Genomic DNA, 24799 nt, shown 5'->3' with positions numbered 1-24799 from the left:
ACTCCCATAAAGTACAGAAAACTTCTCCTTTCCCTCTTTTCTAACAAGTGTAAACTCCTGAGGTTAAGTAGGTGGGGCAACCGGAAGTAATTACTAAGGCCAGTGGCATTTTTGTGGTTTAATAAAGGCAGAAGCTAATTATTCAGTTTTTATTTAAGTGAAATGATGCCAAAAAGGAGGTTCCTGCAGAGCAGCTGCACTCCTTCAGTGTTACCCTAATTTACCACAGACACAACTGTCACAAACAGAACTTTTAAATTTGATATATAGCCACGAAAGTAAGGAGCCTTTTGTCTGGAGTGCATGCAGAAGAACTCCTTTATACAAATCAACCGGCAGATGACGGACAATGATGAAAATTTGATTCTTTGAAGTCATAATGGTCATTGAAATGTGTGAAATTCTGGTATTGAAAAGAGAGCGCCTAGCAAGACTCTAAATCCTGGGTGGTTGCGGGAAGCTTGCTGGGAGGTTTTTCTGTGTTTTGACATCAACTTCCCATTGCTTGTTCCCTGTTTCCTTTATTAAAAAAAAAAAAAAAAGAAAGAAAAAAAAAAAGGGATGCTAAATAGATAGTTGATAGCAGTTATGTACACTTTTTGCCTATGCGTGGAGAAATGTTGGAGTTGAAATATGACACCTTTCCGCACACCTGACTCACCCGTTCAAAAACATTTCAGATATTTTCAATCATTTTATCTCTTTACCTTGAATTGTGGAGTTCAGTTTCTTTTATTTTTTGGTTCTGGTGTTGTGATTGTGGAGCTTACTTGAAGATGTAATTCCTTTCCTTTGAATGTCACATTTATGCTGAATCTTGTTTTCATTGATGCCTGTGTACCCATTTTTCTTCCTCCTATATAGCACTTCCACCATTTCTTATTACTCCTTCTAGAGCAGATTTACCAGTTCTTCCATCATGTCTTTAAAAAGCATAAGTTTTAATAGAGGCACAAAGTCCTCATGGTTTGTAGGCAGTTGGATGCTGGATGCAATTTGTTCTGCTTTAAAAAACTGTTATAAATGGATATTAAGAAGTTACTGTTTAAAAAAAAAAAAAAAAAGGAGAACAAATCTGTATTACCAAAACCAAAATGGTCATAAAGAGTCTTTTAGATGATAGCCCACATTAAAAATGTGAAATGGGGTTGTTAATTTTTATTAAAAGAAAAGCTACACAGTTCAGATCTTGTCTTTTATGTTGTCACCTTATTATTTAGAATTTTAATGCTGAACACCTCACTAATATTTTAATATGCTAATAGAGCAAAATTCAGTAAGGAACACTTTGGAAAAAAAAAAAAAAAAAAAAGATAGTAGTGTGAAACTAGCTGTCAAAAACATCTTTGTTTTGGAAAGTTGGTTCACAGGTAGTTTCAATGAGAACTTGAACTCAGAACAAAGCTCTGAAGACACAGTAGAGAGTTCAACCCAGTGCAGCACAGTTCTTTTCAAGTATTATATTGTTTTAATGGAGTCTTGGAGCGGGAGCTTTAGCCCATTGAAATGTCGCTTAAAGGACAGGTTCTTCTGTCACTAGTTGGAGCTGTGTGGATGAAATGATCACAATAGAGTGTTGTAATGCATTTTAAAAGTGTGAGAAATCAGTTTGTCTAGACTAAGAGTGCGCCTACAGGGAATAGGAATTTTAGAGCTTCTGTGCTCTTTAGGTGTCAAGTATGTGATAGATGCCAAGCCTTTTTATTCCATATCTTTGGCAACAGCTCAGCTTTGCTACAGTACCTTATATGTCTACAGCAAGCAAAAACAGTGATTTTATGTCAGGACAACTTGGGCTTCGGAAGCCAGAAACTCATTGTCCTAACAACTGTCTGTTCAATTGCCAGCTTTAATATGGGGAAGATATCAATAAACAATTGCTAGATTCCCAGAAGGCATGGAAACTTCAGCTATAATGAATCAAAGTGTGAAGAGCTAGCAACACTATGTAGATATTTTAGTTTCTGAAAGTAGGCAGGTTTAGTTTTCACCTTGAAAATCATTTTTATGGGATGAATCCTATATTGTTCGTAAAATAACTGATTTGGAGCCAGACAATTGCCCAAAAAACATGACTTGTAGGGATTAATATGTAGAGTTCTTATGGTTTCTAGCATTCAAAGCTTCAAAAAAGCAAAATGGAATACATCCATAACACTGGTTTGTACGGTGTTTTATTTTAATCCCAGAGATTTCTAGAACAATTAAAAGACCTCCAAATCTGAAGCATAAAATTCATAATGTACATAGAAGTTGCTGAGAATTACGATAGGAAAAAATATGCAAATTTGGATGTATTTGGTGATAACAAGAAAACAGATTTGTACATAGCAAAGTGCAGGTTATTTCAAAGGGGAAACAAAATTACTGGAGAATAATGCAAAATGTTCTCAACTGAGACATGTTTGTTAAAATACGTATTTCAAGAGTAATACAGCAAACCAGGTTTTTGAAAACACTTCATTTTACTGCATTAAAAAATAAAAATAAAGCAATTTGTGAATTCAAACAACAAAACTTATAATAAGAAGCTATTTCCTCCTGAAACTGTGGTTCAAGCTTCAGCAGTCAGAAATTTCAGTCTGTCTGTCAGGAGGAGATCTATGTGTGTTGCAACATATTCCTTAGTGGTAGTCTTTCGTTGCTAGACTGTTATTAAAAATAAACATTATTTGATCCTAATGAAAGCATTTGTAATGGAATTGGTAAGATATTTGGACAGTTGCCTTTTGTTAGTCTGTGTAGAACATTTAGAGTGTGAAAAATTAGTGTGCACATTTGTTTGTTTTGCCTTCTTTCTAATTGCAAATACAAATGAAATGCTTCAGATGTGCTCCCTGCTGTAGTTTCGAGGGATTGATCTCCCAGAGTCTATTTTCTGAAGAACACAAAAATATGAGACTTGCCGCATTTCAAAAGATGGTGTGGAGTCAGCACCAAGGGCTTTTAAGTTTGCTGCAAAGCAAAATCCCATAAATTAAGTAGCTACAGACATGTAAAGCCACAGTGTTTCCTTTAAACTTGTTTGCCTTTTCATGCAAGTCATGGCGCTGCTAGTGAGATGAGTTCAATATGCCCAACTTTCTGTTAGGGTTTTTTTGGTCTAACTACTTTACTACTTGTTTCTGGAGTGAGGAGGGGAGAGAGGGAGACCAAGGAGCTCCCACTGGCCTTTTAAGTATGTAAGGAACAGGAGTAGTTTAGTCCTTAGAGATGGATTTGATATTTGATTTCACACTCTACTCTATGAGGGTGAACTGACAGTTTAATTTTATGTAATTACTGTTTAGTTTTTAAAGAGAAAGTTCACTTTAATTATATCAGATGCTGCTGAGAGTAATTTTTTGTAGCAGTTCATGTGAGATTTTTCCCTATCTTATTAAAGACAGCTAATTCTTTTAGGTTGCTTTTTGTGGTCCTTTAGTTTTTATCTTCATTATGTTTATTTGTGGATTGCTCAGAAACTAAACCTTCAGAGCGGAGGGCAAACTACTTCTGACCTTATTAAACATGGTTTTTGTTTGGAAGGCTGGAATCTTCTAAATCCTTTTGTTCTTCAGAAGAATACCAAAGCAAAGAATGTTACCAGTGGCAAATGGTGCAAAATCATGGAAAAACTTCCCTATCGAAAATGACTAATTAGTGTACAGTACCTGTTCAATAAATGTGTACTCAGATTGACACAGGTTTTTGAGCCGTGGGCATTAGAGCCCCTGCTGTTGGTGAGGAATCCAATCGTACCAAATTAGGTAGCCTGCAGTAATCTGTGTATCTTGAATTTGAATGGAGTGGGGGGGTGAAGAAAAGGCCTGCGGTTTGAGAGAGAGTTAGTGAAGTCAACTGAGGAGTTGACATTAAATTTTGTTCTGCACTTAAATATCAACTAGTAGTCTTGAGAAAAAACAACTCTCAAAAACAGGTGCTCACAGCCTGTGACATGGTTGGCCTTATTGCTTAAAGAAGAGGGGTCAATTTCATGTAATAACTAATGGTTAGTGAACTAAGAGAGCTGAGTTCTAGTACCTGCTCTGCCATGTCAGTTGTTGAATTATTGCAGAACAGATAAGTTGTGCCTCTTCCTTCATGCTAGGCATTGCTTTATAGTTCAGTCTGGATGTTTGTTAATTACCTGCAGCCTTAAGCAAGAGTGAAATCATTTACAGTGTAGCACCCGAATGGCTGATGAGGATCTTGGTGAGAAGACCTGCTCATATTTGTTTCAGGCTCCTGATGTTAATGTAGAATTTTGGGGTTTGTCCATGCTTCCATGTATGCTATAATTTTCCTTTTGAGGGTAAAAAAAAAAAAAAAAGAGTTTATGATACAATTCATGGTAGCTTTAGCTGCTGCAAATAGGATCAGTCCTGGCTTCACAGCTGCAGTTGGAGGGGTTGTCCTGCTCCTCCTCTGGCTTTAGCAGTTGTATAGGTGGGAGATGAGCAGGTTCAGGTGGCTGATCCATGCGAAATCTTGTTGAGCCAGGGGAAGCAGGATGACAGCAGCCCTAGTTGTGAATCTGCTTCAGCGTTATAAAACCAGACTCATAACATACATTTCTGCAAAACTCTCGTGTTGTGATTGTAAAAAATAATCAAGCATGACATTGTGTAAAAGCGGAAGCAGTATTAGTTTACGCACCTTTCATGTGAACCCTTTTTAACAAATTCCATTGTATTTTTCATAGGATATCTCTACTTTAACTGGTGTTCCAGATGAGCACATCAAAACCAGAAGAGTTCACATTTTTGTTCCAGCACGCAATGCGATGCAGGCAGGAGTTAACAACACGAAGAAGTGGAAGATGGAATTTGATAACAGGGAGCGTTGGGAGAACCCTCTGATGGGTTGGGCATCCACGTGAGTAGTTACTGAGCTTTTCTCTATATTTGACTTCAGCCGGTCATATAAACTTTAAATCGTGTATTTGTAAATCTGTGTAACAGCACTTGTATCAAGTAAATGGTCGGGTAGGTTTGTCATGATTAACAATCATCTAAGTACAGATCTTAGTTTACAAAATCTTCTTAAAGAGTTTGAAAAGTGTTACCCAGAAATTTCAACAACTGTATTTGTAGGTAACATTGCTGTATAACAGCTCTGGGGAAGGAAGGTTATTAGATACCTGAAGCAATAAATCTTTCTCAGCTGTCAGTTCCATATATTAAATGTGGTTATACATAAAATAATGATATCTAGCACTTGGAATTTCTTTTTACGAAGTTTTACAGAAATCCTAAAAATCTGAAACGAGGAGCTACAGTCAATTTTTAACAAGCAAACTGTTTAAAACATCCAATTTTTTCAGCTATTATGACTGGTAAATACCTTAAATATGCCAAAATCCAGAAAAGCAGTACCTTCATGGTAACTGTGCAAAAATTTAGAGATGTAACTTTGATGCAGATAATTTTTTTTTCTAAATAAGTGTACAACCTACATTTTACAGTGTGGTTAGAATTCTTTTATATTCTTCCAATGATATTGTAATTTTGATTGGAAGCCATTTTGTTAGAAAGTTGTTCAGAAAAGTTAATTATTCTCTGTAAGCAAATATCAATAGAAATTAATCTTCAGACTTCAGAAAGGATACAGTGTGTTCTGGAACTTTCTGGCTACAATCATACAGGCACTTATGATTAAAGAACATAAACTGCTGATGAAACTAAATCTGAATATTTAAATATGAAATATTTAGGGATTTTTTTTCCTCAAAGACATATTAATATTGTACATTTATCATAGTTTGATTTTCAAAATAACTCTGAAATCGAGTTATGATACTTGCAGCCTGTAATGTTTTGGTTGTATTAGCATTGCAAAGAAATTAGGAAAGCTGAGATAGTATGTCATTAGATGAGGAAAAATATTAACTTGGAATTAAAATAATCAAACATGCATTTGGCTGGTATGATTTCACTGCTGCGACTAGCCACTATATTTAGCAAGCCATGATTGAGTTGTTTCACACTGGCCTAGATTAGGTAATAGACTGTTGACCAGCAATACACCTTTCTTATGTTCCCCACAAAGTCTGCCCACCACCGTATGGTTTATTTATACCCCTGCACAGATTACAGTTCTGTAACAGGTGCAGTAACACCAGCTTTATAGTTCAGGTTTAATTTAACTTTTCCTCTAATTTTCCTCTAATTCCCCTTTGCTGGGAATGTGTCCTCTCCAGACAATGAATTTTCTGAGTGGGATTCTGCACATTCTTAGCCAAAATAATGTCTTTTAGATTTTCTAACAACCCAGAGAAATATGCCACATTATTAAGAGTTTACCTGAATGCTAAATTGTCCTGGAGTGCTTTTAGCATAGGTATATAAAATGGAATGGCTGTTCTGAATTAATCCATCCCAGAGTGCATTTTTATTTTGCAGCAAGGGAAAGAATATTTCTTGCATAACAAGCATTACAAAAGTGAGGGCTGTGTTGTGAATTGACATCACTGGGTCAAGGGTTTTGTAAACTGTTTTTTTTTCATTCTTTAAAGAACTCTCGAGAAATATTAGTGGACATCTTGGCAATTTCAAGTTACTGTTCAACCCCCAGAGAAAGCTAACAAAAGTTTCTTCAGATTAAATTTCTGCAGAAGTTCTTCTCCAGAGAACAATTTTGCCATTTAATTTTGAATAATGTCTGGAAATTAGTGATGAGCCCTTTTTGCTCTGGACTCAATATACTTATTTACCTGTAGGTCTTTGCTGTGTTTCTGTCATTTTGCAATCTTAATTTTCTTTCCTAATATTTTTTTATTACTGTTATCTCTTCATAAGTTTGTTTTTGTTTTTTGTTTTTTTTTCAGTACAAGTAATTCAGTTATAGATCTAAGTAAAATAGATCTGTGTCATTTTGCTTTAATTGGTAGCTTTCATAACAGGAAGGTTAATTAATTGTTCTTGAGTACATCCTAACATAAGCTAAGAAACACAGAAATCATATGGTTTCTATTGCATAGAATCATATAAAAAGGACAAAATGTGGAATTCCTATTTGCAGTCACTGATAGACAGCCTAGAGTACTGGAAATCCTGCAGCACTGTTACTACTGTCAGGACATCATGTTGGCATTTCTGAACTCTGCTGTTTGCTCACAGATTATCACAAATTTAAATACACGGGTAGCTCATTCAGAGAAAGAAATCAGAAAGCTGTGTTGAAATTGGATGAAGGATGAACATAAAGGAAAAGAGAACGCATGATTTCTTCATTTCTTTAGTTCCAACTTGCTTCCGTTTGGGAAGGTTTTCACTAAATGTGCAGCACTGAACAGGTACAAGTTCCTCATTACCCATCAAATTTCTTTTTTTACTACTCAGTAGCACTGACTAGATTTTTCCAACCTCAGAGTCTGATCACAGAAGAGATGAACAGTGAGCATTAACTGTCCAAATACTGCAATATATTGGGTTGCTTGATTGTCCTTTGGTCACACTGTGAGCTAATTCATAGTCTCTAATTCTCTATACTGCTTTTATAAGATAAATATTTACATATTTTTAGAAAAAACTCATGGTATGTCGAAGTGTAATGTTTGCTTTTATCCAATGCGTGTTTTTTTTTCTTGGGGGATATATTGGATTTATACATACATCAGATAAAATTACATTGTTGTCTTTGCTGGAAGCTAGATTCCCTGTCTTCCCCTCCCCCTCTGCCAGTCACAGTCTTTGTCCTTCATTGTATAGAGTTCAATGTATCTTTGGTTGCTTTTTCTCTTCATTTACCCTTATAGCTTCAAAGAGAACAGTCAGAGACAGCTCTGTCAATAGTAGATTGCAATTTGGTCTTGTCTTGCAGTTGTCTCCCAGGCTAACATGCTGGCACAGGGAAGCATTATGTAATCCTTGTGCTCCTGCAGCCCATTTCTTGTATATATGAAAGTCCTCTTGATTAATTTTTAGAGCCCTGCTTCTTCACCTTTTGTCATTGTTTTAAATTAAGCTTTTAAAGCAAAATAAAAATAGTGGTTTTTACTGAGATTTTAATTCATTTCAAAAAGCATTTTCCTTTTTTACTTTCTTTCAGAAATGTAATTGAGAATAGCTGATCATTAAAAAATATCACTGTGTAATTTGTTAGCTAGCAGCTTGAGTTTCTGAACTTTGTTTTCAGTGATGGCTTACGATCTCATTGCTGTACTGGAGTGGTTTTTGGAGGTCACATGACTACAAAAAAATCTCAACTTGTTCACATCCTCTCCAACATCTCATTAACTCCTGCTCTGCTCACTTTGATATTCTGCATACGATTACTCGCCCACTAGCTGCTCAGTGGACGTCTTCCCTCCTTAAACTGTTCTAAATTGACTTAAGCCTCCTATTCTTTCAAAAAGAGAGGGACTGCACAGCTTTCAAAATTGAAATAAGATTGTTGAAAAGCATTTATTTCAACCTCAGTAAGTAGTTAGACAAGTTTGTTGACTAAAAAACTTATGACATTATTTTTTTCATTGAGTTGGGGGGAATTTCAGCAAACTGGAAGACAGAAAGAATACTGTACACAATGTAAAAGTTAATCCTAGAACTAATAAAAATGTAGGAATTTTGAATGGCTAAAATTTAGTCTGCTTTTGAAACTGTGTACTACAAAATATGGTGCAGTATAGGTTTTGGCTGGCATTTGAGATGCAGGTATAATTATTTTATATTTTAAGTGTTGTTGAAATCTGTCATCTGATTTCTTACAGAGCTGATCCTTTATCCAACCTGCTTCTTACTTTCTCTACTAAAGAAGATGCCATTGCCTTTGCTGAAAAAAATGGTGCGTATTATACATATGAGATATGATAGATTCATCTTGTTGTTTAGTTCTCATGGATATGTGGAACTGGTATAACTGAGCTAAAACCAGGAATAATATACATGGAGGTTAAGGTTTTTTCGCATTCTACAGCTTTCATCAGTATGTGGTCCAGATTAATTAGAGAGAAACATTTCTTGATCAGACCAAATTGAATAGAGTTGCTAGGTGATTCTGCTGTGCACCTATAAAAATAGAAAAGATTGATTAACTTTTGCAGTTAAAAAGCTGAACTGTATGATTCTTTTTTTTTTTTTGACTTGTTAATATCTGGTATATTTAGCATTCCAATTGCTTGGTAAGTAATAGATTCAATATCAAGTGCAGCTGGAAATAGGAATTTCAAAAAATTTAGATGTACTTTTAGAAAGAAAAGAGGACTGTAGGCACCTGGCTTCTATGCTGAGATACAATTGAAATCTGTAAATCTAGAGGAACACAGTTCTCTGTCCTCTCAGTGAGAATTACCTGAGTTTTACATGACAAAATTCTTTAAAACCTCAAGTTTATCTTCCGCAAATCCTAGATACTGCAGGTATTCCGATAAAAGTAGGATTCATTTGTAACTCAGTTCTCACTTAAGAACTTTGGAACCTCAGGTGAGCTACCTTTTCACCTGTCTCCTGAAGCATCTTCTGTAGCTGGAAAAAGAGTACTGTGAATACAGTAGCAGGAGAGATCTCTGTCCAAAGTGTGACTGCTGAGGATGGTCTGAAATTGAAATGAGGGGGAGACACTTGTAACTGGATGAAATTAAAAGTTTAGACTGTAGACCTAAATTCTTTTTTGTTCAATCTGACATCACTATTGAAAAACATACAGTTTTTTAACAAGGATGGAGTGATTTCGTGCCACAGTAGCCTTTAGTCGTCTGATAAGAGTGCTCTTCCAGAGAAAGTAGCCTGCTTTTTGTCCCTTTAGCTTGTATGACAGAGTTCTAGGCAAGAATTATCTCCCCCACCACTGTGGTACTTTTATGATAATGAGCTCAGCTGTTTGTTTTGAAAAACTGAAGGTGCCTAACTGAAGAAGCTTGTTCTAGAGTGTGAAGTCTTATCACATATGGCAGCCTCTTTCAGTCCAAAGTTAGATGAAACTAATTGTGGATTTTTGATAGCTATAGCAGCCCAAGTAATTGTGCAGGCAGTTGCAAATCTCTCGGAGGCACTCAGCACCTCTTTATCTGTAGTATAAAATGATGAAGCAATAAGCTGGGGCTGTAGATTCCATTCCAGCAGCCGAGTGCCTTCAAAGCTAGGTGTTACAATGCTAATGTTGTGATACCAAAGTCTTTCTCTGGCTGTAGTTCTGGCTGTTTGCTCAAGTTTATATTGTTAATCAGAACTGTAGGCAAAAGTCAGTGCTTTCATAGATGGAAAGAATATATTTTCAAAACCTCACCTTGTGTTCCAGTGGTTCTTATAGGAAAATCAATATTGTTTCAACCTTGTAATCAGAGGTAACCTTTTTGTGTTATTGGTGGATACACTAAATTGAGGCTCATTGACAGGACGACCTGTGTCTTGAAAAGGTTTTGATGTCTTCACGTATATATTGAGCATTCTCTGTGAATAACAAATGTAAAAATTCAAGCATATGTTAAACCTTCTCAGACACTTCATTTTGAAGCAAAGGAAGAAATATATCATTGTATCAATATCAGTTATAACTACACTTTTACCACTTCTAGCTTCCACTCAGGTATTTCAGCTTTGAGTGAAATGTTGCAGCTGAAGAGACCAAACTTTGGAATACTGAGTGCTGCCCTGGCAACTTTCCAGGCACCTGGAGGCTGCAATTGATTTGCATTTTGATTTACATAAACACTGATGTCTCCACCTCCTCTTTTCTGACACTTTTTAGCATTTCTCTTGCTTAACTATCACATAATTTACTTGTCTTCTATCACTTCATTCCCTTCTCTTAATTTCTTATGTTCTTATAAAAAGTTTAGCGTTGTATTCCCTTCGGACGTTGAATTCTGTTCTTTGCTTTTCCTTACCTTGGTCGTTCCACCTTTCCTTTTTCTTAGCTTTTCCAAGGTCATGATTCTTTCCCAAACTTTTAGGACTGGATTTCTCTATGCTCCCTTTCCCTTGTTTCTTTCTTTCCCAGCTTTTTTCATTTTTTGTCCCACAGAGCCTTAGTACCTGTGTGATGTCCTAGAGTTGCAATGCTGTGAACTTGCAGAACTGTATACAGAAATGGTCAGTGTTCCCTATTGAGCTTTTTTGCTGATGGCTGTCAAGTTTTCTGAAGGGGTACTGAAAGTTGAGGTATGCAGAGTCTCTCAATTGTGAGAACAGGCATGTGTCAAGTGCACAACATTTCTATATTCTCTGCTGCCAGCTGCAAAGGAGTAACATCATGGATTCCTATCTGGAGAAAAAAATACTAAAGTTAAAAGGTTTAAGATGCAATTGCTCTATATTGTATGCAATGAATACTAAAAGTTCTTTTTTTTTTTTTTTTTAATTTTCATCTCCCCCAACCATTTCCCCCACAACTCCTAGGCTGGAGCTATGATGTGGAAGAAAAGAAGATTCCAAAACCTAAATCCAAGTCTTACGGTGCAAACTTTTCCTGGAACAAAAGAACAAGGGTGTCTACAAAATAAGTTGGCATTGGCTGTCTCTGACTGTGAATAAAGTCAGCTGTGCTGTATTTATAGTCCACGTATAATACATCTCTTAATCTCCTAATAAATTTGACCTTTAAACTACAAATGCATCTTGTGATGTCTATTTAAAATGTTTTTGATGTCTCCAATTGAACCTGTTACAAACTTCCCTATATATAGAGGAGATTTGGGGTGTTCATACTTGTAAAAAATTGCTGCATTAGGAATCTATCAAAAGGAATGTTTGCAATCAGCTGCAACTTTAAAGAAAGGTTGTGGTTTCTCTTTCACAGTAATTTTATATTCAATATCTTGTTTAAATTTTCTGTGTATATGAAGTTTCTCAATGGAAGCGTGGTTTTTTTCTCATACATAAGACAAATTTATCAATTGAATAGCAGAGTATGAGATGCAGAATTTAACATTTGAACATAATTTAAATAGTTCTGTATAAATGCATACTGTATAAGCTCCTTCTTTCTCAAATTAATATTGTCATTATTCCTGAATAACAGAATTGAATAACATAAAAAGAAACCACCATTTTTGAATTAGATGTGCAGAAGACTTAGTTGAAGACTGAGATTCTAATTATTTTTCTGTGGTGCTCTTCTATCATGAAACAAAAACAGCTAAATATTCACGGATTAAGTCTCAAAGAGTGTCCCGATGCCTCACACAACATCACTATATACATATTAAGTAATTATTCCTCTGTGTTTTTTATTGCTAGTTATGTGTTTATCTGCACTGAAGTTTCCTGTTGCCTAACGAGATATAATGATAGCATCTCAGCCATAGTATTGAATATACAGCCTAAACTAGGTCTGTGTTACAAGACAATAAAGCATTGACTGTAATAATGTACAATATCATGTTTTGAATACTTTGTCTTACATACCAGTGGCTTTTGATTTATTTATTTTTCTTTTAAATTGTATTTAAATTGAGATATCAGTGCAAGATCGTAGAAACTTATTACAAATTGGAGGAGGGATATGTTTTTTGATAGGCAATTTAAAATTTTATCTCAACCAATTCTCATAAAAGAAACTGTCGAAACATTTCTCTTCACAGAGCTCATGAATAGTGTAAGTGCAATCCAATGAATTTTAGCAAAAAGAAGGCATGAAACTACTGTATGTTGTTCAAATTTGTTTTAGTTTTAACCAGCTGCCCTATATGCCTGCTAACATGTGTTTAAACCGGTGTTTATAAGCCGTTTCAGTGTAATCAGCCAGCTGGGTGATGTAGCTGTTACTCCATCTTTTTTGAAAGCTGCATTATGCAGTGGAACCTAAATTCCTCCAGGAGCTTCACACCAAACTGATATCTTAACAGTCCAGAATCTACTGCATCTCTGTATTTTAGCTAAGGTAAATATGCTGATCTTATTAAGGATACAGTAGAAAGAAAAGCCATAAGGGTCACTGCCAGTTTTGTTGTTGTGGTTTGTTGTTGTTTGGTTGTTTTTTTTTTTTTCCTTTTGCATTTTGATAGTGAAGATCAGGAAAAATTTACTTAAATGGTCTTTAGACTTAGTATGACAGCTACCAAAATTAAAATCAGAAAAGTGCTTGGGTATCCAAAGCAGCCGATGCACAGCTTGGTTTTTGAAATTATGTAGTCCAAGGTAAAGACTGATAAACAGGAAATACTTAACATGATTATTGCAACCCTAATCTATGGAGGTGATGTATGTTGATTTATGCTGTTCATAACTGGAGCTAGTTTCATATAGAGCAGTTTCTTTGTTTCTCCAACTAATAGAATTATTCAAAAGAGCATTCATTACATCAAATATTGAATTTCATTTTTTTTCTTGGAAAAGGCTAGGGGAAAGAAATTCTTATTTGTTACTATATGGTTCAGGCACTCTACTTTGAAGTTGTTTAGTGAGGTTTGGCCAAGAACTTCTTTTTGTCCGTCGTCTTTTTTAGGTCTTGGATGGTTTTCTGCTGTAGGGTGTAGGGCTTTTTGATAATGAGCATGCTGACACTGGTGTTGTTGGTTATTCCTAACATAGTCTTCAAATCCTAGAAGTGAAATGAACTTCAAGAGCTTGCAGAAGTCAAAACATTACTGGCGGTAGGAATATATGGTAGTGATCAAAAAACCCTATTAATTATTAAACCTCATTACCTCTTCACTAATTTATCAAGTATTGCAGCACTAGGCTTAATCAGAAATTGTACAAAAGTTGTACTTGGCCGGCTTTAGAAGTGAATGACAGGTAAAATTTGCCACAAATTTAGAATATCAAAACAAAAGACGCAACAATTAACCTACCATAATTAGGTTTTGAGTATCCTCAACTTCTAACTATTCAACAGTAGAAATCTGTAGGGCTTTTGGGGTCTCTTAATGTAAACACTGCATGAGATTGGAGATACGTCTTAATATTGGAGGTAGCTGTTCATCATGAAGTTCTTCCTGGTTATAAGGTTTCAAACTTCTGGAAGTTCTTCATGGAAGAAAAAGAATTTTGGAACAAATAAAATACATTATTTACATGTGAGATTTACAGATATTTGAGGTATCTGATGATCTTATGCAGAAACAATGGACTAGATTTCAAAGAATCACAAGACAATTACATGCCAATACTTTAGAGAAGCCTTACACAGATGTCAGATCTGCAAGTCATGTGGTGCGTATCTTCTATCTTACACCTCTTGACTATATGAAAATTTTGATACATGAGATTTTGGAAGATTGACCCCTCCAGTACTATAATTTCTGTTTAAAAAATGGAACATTTTTGCTGAATTTTATTTTATTTAGTTTATTTTACCTTGCACTAGCATATTACTCTTCCTGTCACCTTTTCTCCAAGTTCCTTTCAAGGAAATCTGTTCTGTTAAGTGTGTGCCTGTTTATGTCAATTCTGTGGTGAGCCACAGTTGGAAAAAAAAAAAAAAAAAAAAAAAAAAAGAAGAAACAAATCACACCCAGCCTTGTTTAGCCATCTTGGAAGTGCTTGGAACCACATGAATCTTCAAGGTCCTTCTCTAACTTAAGCCAAAGTAAAATGCTGCAAGTAAGCTCCCCATCCTGTTGCCAGATACATATACAAATATCTAATATACTGTTTACGATATTATACTTACTACAAAATGTGAGCACATACCTGCTGTGCTCTGATATATTTGGATAGTTTTGCTGGGGGGGTGGGGGAAGACATTTCAAAGTTTTTGTAGGATACCAATTTATTTTGAAGATAAGAAGCATTTGTCACTTCAAAAGCAATTTTTAATAAAACAAAGGCCCTGCAACTCTTAAAGTTCTAGTGTTATAAAGCAACCTAAGGACCCGTCTGGGAGCATGGTTTCAGTGTTCTAGAAGTGTATTCCTTAACTGTGCCATTCGATGGATAATGTAAAACAGATCAGACTATTAATTTATGAAATGGAAACTTGAATGGACCCTTGTCTACAAAGTTTTGTCATATAGTAGAAAAGGAAAAAAGGAAATGATAATTTGAAATAATTTAACTGTAACTTAACACCAGAAGTTTAACATAAGGGGTTTTTTTGTGTGTTTTGTTTGTGGATTTTTGTTTGTTTGTTTGTTTTGTTTTCCAGATTTATAGTTATCTCACTTCACATTTGATTACTGGGTATACCAGCATATTTTGCTACTTAGTACAAAAGGAGCAAAACTGGAAATAAACCTGAATCTGAGATAACATAGAATAAAAAATGAAAAATTAGGCAGTTGTTGTATAGCAAACTATAGTAACTATAGCAATGCATTTTTTTTTTTCTAAGTGCTTGTCATCTTACTCTTAAATCCAGTGAAAGATCTTTTTTTTTTTTCAACTCAACCTAAAATAAGAATTCTTCACATTCATATTTATCATAGTGACCACAGAAAGATACATATATTGAAGCCTTTCTGCATAGAAAATATGAATGGAAATTTCTTGAAGAAGTTCATTACAGAAAGTACAACACCTAGGCAGTAGTCTTGAAAGAGTCCAAAGGAATTCAAATGAGAAGTTACAGAAGTATTTCCTGTAGTCTGAACAGTTTGCTTGAAACCATTTATCTGCTTGGATAACAGAAGAGGACAAATGTGATGTCAGACTGTTTGGTTGATTATTTGTTTTTTATTCTCCCCAGGAGGTCTCTCAGTATACTGCTTTACGCAGGTGTGATACAAAAAAATGAGTCAGCTTGACTATATAAAAAATAACTCACATAACTCACTCATGCTCTTCAGGGGAGTCTGTCAGTGAATGAGGTGATCCAGGCACTCCATCAAAAGCCTCTTCAATGTAGAGAGGCAACAGCATTCTTCCAAGTGTGAGTATCTTCCATCCGGAGCACGTCTGTAGAATGGAATTAGCTCTTCAGTCTTTGGGAGAAAACTGAGGATGAGTATGGTAGCGGACTCCATCAGTCATGCAGAAAATAGTGCATTGTTATTTACTGTTTTTCTCGCAGAAGCAAAGCAACAAAGTATTGAAAATGCAGGTTCAAAATAAACAAAGCATCGTTCCACACAGGAAGTTTTGGAATTTGTCAGCTAAGAGATTTCTGGCTACCAAAACTGATGAAACTTGCATCTGTTTGGTGGTGTACGTTACCTGGGGTGTCGCACCTCTCAAACTGTGTGAAGATGTTTCTTCAGGTGAGGCCTCCGTGTGGTACTGCTGATAGGTCTGTGAGAGGTGTGCACACAATTGAATTCATGTAGCACGTGATAAAAACATCTGACAAGAAAAGGCAACAGCAGACCAAGAGAAAGTTGATCTATCTGAACTACTAAGTGCATGTGGCTATTCTGGATAAAAACTGTGACAAGTTGTATTTGTGGATGTAACGTACACCTAGAAATTTGCTAGTGACTGCAAACTGCTGGGTCAAGAATGTATGTCTGTCCGTTTGCAAGAAACGTCTGTCCTGGTTTGTGCCTTTTCAGAGAGTTAGATCTGCTGGGTATTAGGAGGCAAATAACAAATAAGTAGACTTGGCTTTTTTTAGTTAATCACCAGATTTTATAAAACTGGTTATCGTGCTCAGATGTGTACATGTGGCTAGATGCCACAGATTCAAAATTATTTTCTAATATTGTGGAAACATCTAAACAAACTTTTAGTCTTTACAAAATTTGTACAGCTTACCGTCCTAAAAAATCACAGAAAAACAGTGGCGTCATGGGACTTGATTCAGTAAGGACAATTGTTTGTAATACTGCATCAAAAGTGGTTAGGAAAACATCAAGATATTGTTTACTCAACACCTAGAAATACTGGAAGATACTTAAATTTGCCCGCATTATGTAGAGAAGACTAGAACATTTTTTGCATGTCTCTAAAGTAAAGTAGTTGTTTATTAGCCTGCCTTGATTGTCTGTTACAGGAATATGTATGCAAAGTTGTAGTCAGTCTGTTGAGATGATTTTTTCTAATCAGATGCAAGTTTGTCATTGCTGCCTTCTGCTTTAACCAGCGAAGGGAAAAGTAAAACATCAAACTGAGAAATACTGTGAATTTAAAGCTGAACATATTGCTTATTATAAGCAGTCCCTGATACATTCTTTCCGTATTTCAGTACATTTTCTGGTCAGTGCTTTGATTTTTCAGCATTTTAGTTTACAGACAGTCTGGTAAGTTGTTGCCAAATTGGTATTTTGTCAACATTACATAGAGAGCTGCTCAGAAATGAAATTTGCGTTTAATTTTTTCCCTCTCACCCCCTATCTGACCGCTTTTATTGCCTCATTTGGGATGTCTGCGCAGTGCTTGAGGAAATCTTTTTGGGTGTTAAGACATGGCTGGGGAAATGTTGCTGTTGCAGTGCCCTTTGCATTGCAGACTGTCTCATTCATTGATGTATTGCATGGGTCATGAGGCTTTTGGCTTCTGACTGTGTTTTTCACAAGACATATTTTCAGCTTACTGGGAGCACTCATGGCAAAGTTCCTTCACCAGACAGCATCCTAAAGGGCAACCTTAAAATATGTAAAATATTCTGTAATTACAGTTGGCATAAAATCTCTCTTAAAGAAAAGAACTTGACTGAAACACCATAAAATAAAGTATCAGATACTTTACCACTAGAAATAAATACGTTAACTTTGAACACTCATAGTTCCCCATTTGCAACCACTCTTAGCAGATACATATAAAGCAAAATGCAAAGAGAGAAAGGAACGTTTGACTCAACAGGGAGTCACCACGAACATCACTGAAAATGTGCAGTAGCGGGTTTCCACGCTTTGCACTTAGGCAAATGTAATAACTATGTAAATTAAATGACTTAGACAAAAGTACTTTAAATGACTAAGCTATGAAAAAACAGATCATGCCACTGTGGATATAATCCAAATTTTAAAACAACAGTAAATTGGAAACAACTTTGCTGCAGCCCGTCACTCTGATTTGTTTTAAACAGCACATGCCAGCATCTTATGGTACCTGCTTCTAAGTGAGGTGATGTGAGAACTACCCACCTGTCTACAGTGTGGATATCCCCACTTACTTACACTGGATTCCTTTAAGAGCCAGTAGGTTTTGATCCATTTAGCTAGTGTAAAATCTGAAGAGCTGAGATGCGCTGAGCTTCAGAAGTACTTTGTGTCTGCCATGGGTGTGATGTGAATGCTAAATGTTTGTGTGTCTCAAAAGAGAGACTAAACAAGCTGGGGGAGGGTGGGGAGGAATCATTAAAGGTTATTAAACACACAGAAGCCACCTCCAGCTTAGAAATCCCTAAAGCGTAAATGGTTGGAGGCTGTGCATACTCAAAGGTACGCAACTCAGCAGGCATCCCTGCAGACCTAGGCAACTGCCTGCATTCATTCCCTATCAGAAACAGGACGTGGTCTAGATAGAACCACAGTAGCCACCTTTGTGTTTTTGTATGACTGTAAACAGACCAGTTAAGCAGCTGCCGTCTCCGCTGTAAGCATCTGCAGTTCAATCAGTAAGCATCTGCAGTTCAATCAGTCAGTACCGCTCTTCGTGTCAGAGAGATGATTAATTTCTGATCAGTACAATACTATGTAACTGAGGGATGTTAAACTGTTGAAGTGACATCTCTACATCTAACTTGCCATACTTTGCACAGTGTAAACTTGAATTACCTTCTGTGTCTCAAGATTCCTCATGCTTTCTGAAGGAGGCATAGATGCTACCGGTGAGTGCAATAGAAGAGTGGAGTTAGGTGTATTCAATTCTCTTCCTGTGACCTCAAAAATAGTATCCTTGATTTCCATCAGAACCTGCCTTCAGATTTCAGACTGATTTAGACACATAGGATAGAGAAACTGCAGAGCTCATGTTTGAACTTAAGCCTTTATCTTCTTGAAGCGCTCCAGGAGAAGACTGCTGAAGGCAATAAAGGAATACTGAAGAGGGAATGAATGACTACCTGAAATATTTTTTTTCAAAGAAGGAGTTGAGATCATGTTCAGTTTCTCCTCTGTCTGCTTTCTATCCACAGGAAGGAAGGTTATGAGGAAAAGCAGTAACAAATGTAATTAGCACTTCTTCTGCTGACTTTTACATGTTAGAACAGAGTAGAAATAATCAGCACCTGGCTCCCCTGCTCACCAATCACAGAGTGCATCTTAGGAAATTGTCTCAAAACCAGGTTTCACTTCTTGCCTCCTTTTCCCACAGTGCATGATGGCTTATCTTCAAAGCATTCCCATTTCACTATCTTCAGACAATTCTGTTTTGCAGGTGGAAGGCAGCTTTTTGTTTTTCCTCAACTTTGATCATTACCATATGGTCTTTCATACGTGCTCAGGGTCTTTCTAGGATCACGATCCATTTTTCTCTTCCTGGCAATTTCTTTTTCTGACCAGATCTCAATTAAAAAAAAAGGAAAAAAAAAAAAAAAAGATAAAGTGATAAAGTGATGTGGTTCTTGGGAGTACTTTGGATTTCAGACAGAAATAGTTGTATGGTGCCAGGGACATAGATCTGTGGCCTGGCCTGGGGATGAATGTTATCAGGTACGAGGTCTTATCTCAGAGGAATGTTAACCTAAGACGCAAATATCCATAATAGAAAACAAATGGTGTCACAGAAACAAAAATCCAGTTCTTACCGGTGCTTGTTGGGCCTTTTATTCTTTTCCATAGGCACTGCCTTGAAGACTCATAGTCATTCTTCGAGTGATGTGGTTATATGTATTCCATCCTGCTGCTACGTTTTCTGGCGTTTGGAATTTCTTTTTGGCCAGTGTGCTGAACATCCTACATCTGTGCACTTGAATGACCTTTGCTGTCTCCTGAGGGCATAAAATGGCAGAGTGTAGCCAACCGTCTCATCTGTGATTAGAATTGCTAGCAGTGTCTAGGTACTTAAATCTCTTATCTGTGGCATATCATTAATCTAGTACTAGGGTAGCTCAAAAACAGTTTATTTTTAGGCTTCATTTTGAATTATTTTTAACCTATTAGAGTCCTGTTGTTTGAGTTGTCAGCAACATAAACAGCTCTCAGACTTGGCAGCTTGCAAAATATTCTCTGAAAAATGAAATAGTGTTTGGAAATGTTGATGCATTGAAATCATTGTGATTTGTGGGGAAATTTTGGCATAAGTGAACATGAGTTTTGAAATAATTTGCAGCTCAGGCACTTAGGATCAAAACCACTGAACTTGTGTGAGATGAGCCAATAGCTGGAAAGCGTACTATCTGGGAAGGCACAGTCAAGGGACTTGCACCTGCTGCTGCTACATCCCAGGCAAATTCCCTAAGTGTTAGACTAAGGAATTCCACTCCATTTTTCCGGCCAAATTAATGCCTAGTTGTGTGCACAGAATAGGACCGCTCCAAAAAAGAGATAAAAGCTGGCAATAGCTATTTAGGGTGCTTCTCTCCTGTGTGAATGACGCGGGTCTGATTTGGAGCCAGAACTTCAGTCAGGACTTTATGTTTCCTAGGAAGCTGGTGTGACTGTTAGCTGCTTTAGCTCTCTGGTTCTTTTTCCTTTTTTTTTTTTTTCTTTTTTTTTTTTTTCTTTGCAAGGAACTTCAAAAGCTCCATGGTTTATTTCCAGGCATGATCCTCAGGGATAATATTTCCCCACCCACCACTAGTTAATTTAGACTATCTTTGCCAGATCACAGGCAGAATATACTGCCTCTCAAATCTCTGCAAAATTTTGGCTTAGAATGAAAAATATGTTTAATTTCCAATGCCATCTCGCACAATAGAATTTGCAAACTCTGGATTTCAGAACATCAACAATAGGAATCAATAAAACTAGCTTGTATTTTATAGAACTACTTGGGCAGTAATATGCCTGAATATAAGAAGACTTAATCATGTGCTATTGGGCGTGTCCATTTCTCTTGAAGCCAGTTTTTGCTTTTGTTGTATGCTGTAGCCTGGCATTCTGGTACAGAGTCAGAAACACTGTACCATGTCTGTTGGAAGGATCTTGTCAGAGTATATAATTGTTCTCACAACTTTCACCTGCAGTAATATTGTTGATAAAATTTGCAATTTTAGTCCATCCTGCTTCCCTGAGACCTGGGGAATCTAATCAAGTTTTGGCTTCTTTATATTAAATAGTAATCCATACAGCTTTTTACAGTCTGAAAAAAATTGCTGTGTGTGTACTCTGCAGTTATTGAGCTTTACCTTTCTAACATCAGAGGTAAAATTGAGGGCGGGGGGCTGCTTTTTGACTCACTACTTTTGTTTCTTAAATTCTCTCTGTGTGAATATAGGACCTTTTCTGAGTATTTTAATTCTACTGCTTGAAAACCAATGTAATTTCATTCTACCTTAATCTTCAAGCAAAATTTCTCCTTTAAACAGTTCTAGCCTTCCATGTCAATCATATACTGCACATGATTGAACAATTTTTAATGACTCTCATCTTAAAATCACATTCACAACCTGACTGTGAGGACTGGCTTTGCTGGAAAAGTAAAAAACCAAGACATTTTGCAAGCAATGCTGCACATTTTCTCCCAAAACTCATCCATATGGATTGCTAACTCAAATACGCTATGTTAACAGATAGATAAATGAGAATTTTCTCCCCAGTCAGATAAAGATTTACTCCATAAAAACTTGTGTAGCTTCTTTTGGAAATACTCCCATCTTTGGAGTTTGCACCATGCCACCTGCTTATGCATTTATGAAACACTGCTCTCTGCGGGACAAGTCTAGGATGTATGCTTATTTTGATGAAGTGTACTTTAATCTTCAGTCAGACTCTGAGCAATTATCTTCTGCCACTGAAGTCATGTCCAAGAGTAAAATACACAATACTTCTTTCTCCTTACTTTGAATTACTTCCACAAATTAACTGTTCTTTGTATTCTGTGTTTGTGTGTGTACACACACACATGTATTTAGTGCCTTGCTATTACAAAGCTTTCAACAGATTTATAAGGGAAAGAAGTGAAAGGCCTTTGGCTTTGATCTGTGCTTTTGAAGAAGAGATGTGGGGGGTACCTAAGACTCAAGTGAGGACCATGTAACAGCCCCAGATTAAGTATTCTGATGTACAACAGGTAAAGATTTGTTGCAAAAATACATTTTATAAAACAGCAACTGTAGGAAGAACAACCATTTGGTCTCCTTTGAATGAGTGTTTGTGTATTTCTCTGTTGGTACCTTGCCGATGCTAATCCAGTGATAGGAAAGAGATGCTTACCATCCAGCTAAATAAAGATTGAAATGCTGCTTAATCAAATAAGCTTATGTTCAAATGTTTCCCTGAGGGCACCCAGCTGGTTTGATGTCTGCATACTGTTAACAAGTGCTGGGTACTCTGTCTGCATCCCATACTATCTTATCCACAACAGAGCTGTAATTCCAAATTACTCACTCACTAACAAATAAGAATCATCACAGTTTTGCTCAGCAAGTGGATATTATATTAGCTCCAGCAGGCTGGATCATGGTGGTTTTACAAGACTGATCCTTTTCTGAATAACAAATTAGTTCTGTCCAACCAGTGTGTTGTTTATCAGGGAATTCATAATACATATGATACGCACTTTTATTTTAGCTCTATCCAATCTTACTCATATCTTAGGAAGAACTGCTGTGCCATCAGCACAGAAGAGCACATGAAGCTGAGGTAGTTTAGCAGGAGTTAGTGTTGTTCTCAAAATACATATATATATCATTCATGATCAATCTTGTGTTCCTAGTGGGCCTTTGATATCTGGAAGCAACAAATGAAGAGGCCTGTAGTTTCCAAGAGTCAGGCCTGAGCATAGCAGGTGGTCAGTGACATCTGACAAAGCTGAACAAGGGCCCTGTGGTACTCTGTCCAATATCCTACAATAATTTCAGAACAGTATCAAAAGTAGAAATGGATAAGTTGCAGTGATGCTTTTTATGCCATCTGGCATAAAACACTGTAACTCTTAATATCGTTATCTTCAGCAACGCTGTACAAAGACCAAGTCCTGATATATTGCCAATGTGCCCATGTGGTGAAGTTAGAATGGAAACTGAGAAGTGATTATTTTATTCCTGCATCCCCTGAAGCTAGAATTTACTCTTCCAGCTGATGAACCAGTGAAACAGAGACAGGCATAGAAGGCATTAAAAAAAAGAATTGTATCTGCTGTAAATGGCATTTTCTCTGTTCAAATAAAGGACATATAGAGCAGGTGCCTATATTTAATGTTCTCTGGGGCAGCAAACCTTTTCTAAATACTCATAGTCCCACAGTACATGGAACTTAGTCTGCTTTCCACAGGAATAGCTGCAGTCCATCAGAGCAGGCCTCATATGACAGATCAAATTAACTATTTCTTTAACTGACGTGCTTTCTTGGAGATTTGGGACTGCCTTAGGAATTCAGATACATTTCCTTACTTCAGTTATTCTCAAAGCATGTTAAAAATCTTAGATGTGAAATTAAAGGAACAATCACGGGCAACCCCATACAGGTATTCTATAACTGTCCACAAAAGTAGCTGCTCTGACCGCCTAAAAGTCTGTAACTGTGCACTTACCCATGAAACCTCAAAATGCTATGTAAAAATTTCTGACACTCTGTAACCAAAAACATTCTTCATTAAAAAAATAAGATAATCATGGAGGATAATAGGCAAGAGTAAAATAGGAAAAAAAGATGTCACGAATGTCCCCAACATGGCCTTTAGCAATACTGGTGCATTTGTTAAAAGAAAATGCCTAGGGCATCCTAGAAAATATGCACTATCTGACACTACATAGAAAGGCACAAAACAGAAAAGGTTCTGTCAGCAAAGACAAACACATGCTGAATTTGAGGACTCCATACTGTGTGTATGATTTTTATTAATATTGCCTTATTCTTCATGTTGCACTTAGTTTGATATACCCTGACAGTCAGGATCTACCTAAACCACTGAGCAAGGGCCAAGAAAGGTTTTCTACAATATCAAAAAAAATGCCATAAATTCTGCCCCAAAATACCCTCACATTCTGCAGCCATTGCCTGATGCTTCAAAAGAAAGGAACCTTGCCTACCCTCATTCCCCAAAAACTAAATTATGCACTGAAGCAAAATGTAAATCTCTCTAGCCCCTGCAGGTAAACAGCTGGCAAGATTAAAGTATTTAAAATACAGTGCAAAATACACATATGGAAATGCAGTCTCCTTTCAAGACTCTGTTACGGATACAAGAAGCTAACTACCCCAAGATACAAATTACAAGCTTTAATTTTCAGCAGTAGAATGACTTCAATCCTGTCATCAGATGCCACTTACACACTTGTGAGTTGCCTGGCTGAAACATTACATTCCTTGTGATCCTTATTGCATTTCAAACACTAGAAAGTTCATCTCTGAAATGTTCATTTTTCTGTTCAGTTTCCTTACTGATTTTATCTTAAAGCCTTTGACATTGTCTCCCACAGTATTCTCCTGGGCAAGGTGGCAGCCTGTTGCCTGGACAGATCCACTCTTTGTTGGTAATGGAGTGGCTGGATGGTTGGGCGCAGAGAGTGGTGGTGAATGGAGTCACATCCAGCTGGCAACTGGTCACGAGCGGTGTTTGCCAGGGGTCAGTACTGGGGCCTGTCTTTTTTAATATCTTTATTGATGACCTGGAGGAGGAAAATGAGTGCACCCTTAGTAAGTTTGCAGATGACACCAAGGAACATGATATCTGCCTGAGGGCAGGTAGGCTGTATGAAGAGATCTGGATTTCTATGAGGTTCAACAATCTTATTCTTCTTTGGCATGTGATTACTGATTTTTTTAACTCCTCCTATGGCATTGGTTTGCCATTTCACAAATTTTTACACTAGACATCGCTGTCTTAAATTATTCTTTTGTAAAATAAATGGTGATGACTGAACATGTTCTCAACAAAGCCTTGTCTTGCTTTAGATGCTGTCCACTTCATAACACTTGTCATAATCTCATGACATACCACAGTCATCTTCAATA

At 36.7% G+C, this 24799-nt stretch overlaps 1 protein-coding gene across 1 annotated transcript in view; it reads left to right on the top strand.

The window, feature by feature from the left end:
- NDUFS4 (NADH:ubiquinone oxidoreductase subunit S4) overlaps window positions 1–11531 on the top strand; it is a 44529-nt gene extending 32998 nt beyond the window's left edge. The window contains exons 3-5 of the mRNA XM_052670240.1: window positions 4685–4857; window positions 8693–8766; window positions 11319–11531. Of these exons, the coding sequence (XP_052526200.1) occupies window positions 4685–4857; window positions 8693–8766; window positions 11319–11422 (351 nt within the window). The 3' untranslated portion in view covers window positions 11423–11531. The remainder of the gene's footprint in view (window positions 1–4684; window positions 4858–8692; window positions 8767–11318) is intronic.
- The last annotated feature ends 13268 nt before the right edge of the window (window positions 11532–24799 follow it).

Source organism: Tympanuchus pallidicinctus, unplaced genomic scaffold (genome assembly GCF_026119805.1).
Source record: "Tympanuchus pallidicinctus isolate F22 unplaced genomic scaffold, pur_lepc_1.0 scaffold9, whole genome shotgun sequence".
NCBI lineage: Eukaryota > Metazoa > Chordata > Aves > Galliformes > Phasianidae > Tympanuchus > Tympanuchus pallidicinctus.
Note: the sequence above shows the minus strand (reverse complement) of the source record. Positions and strands in the feature narration are given on the sequence as shown.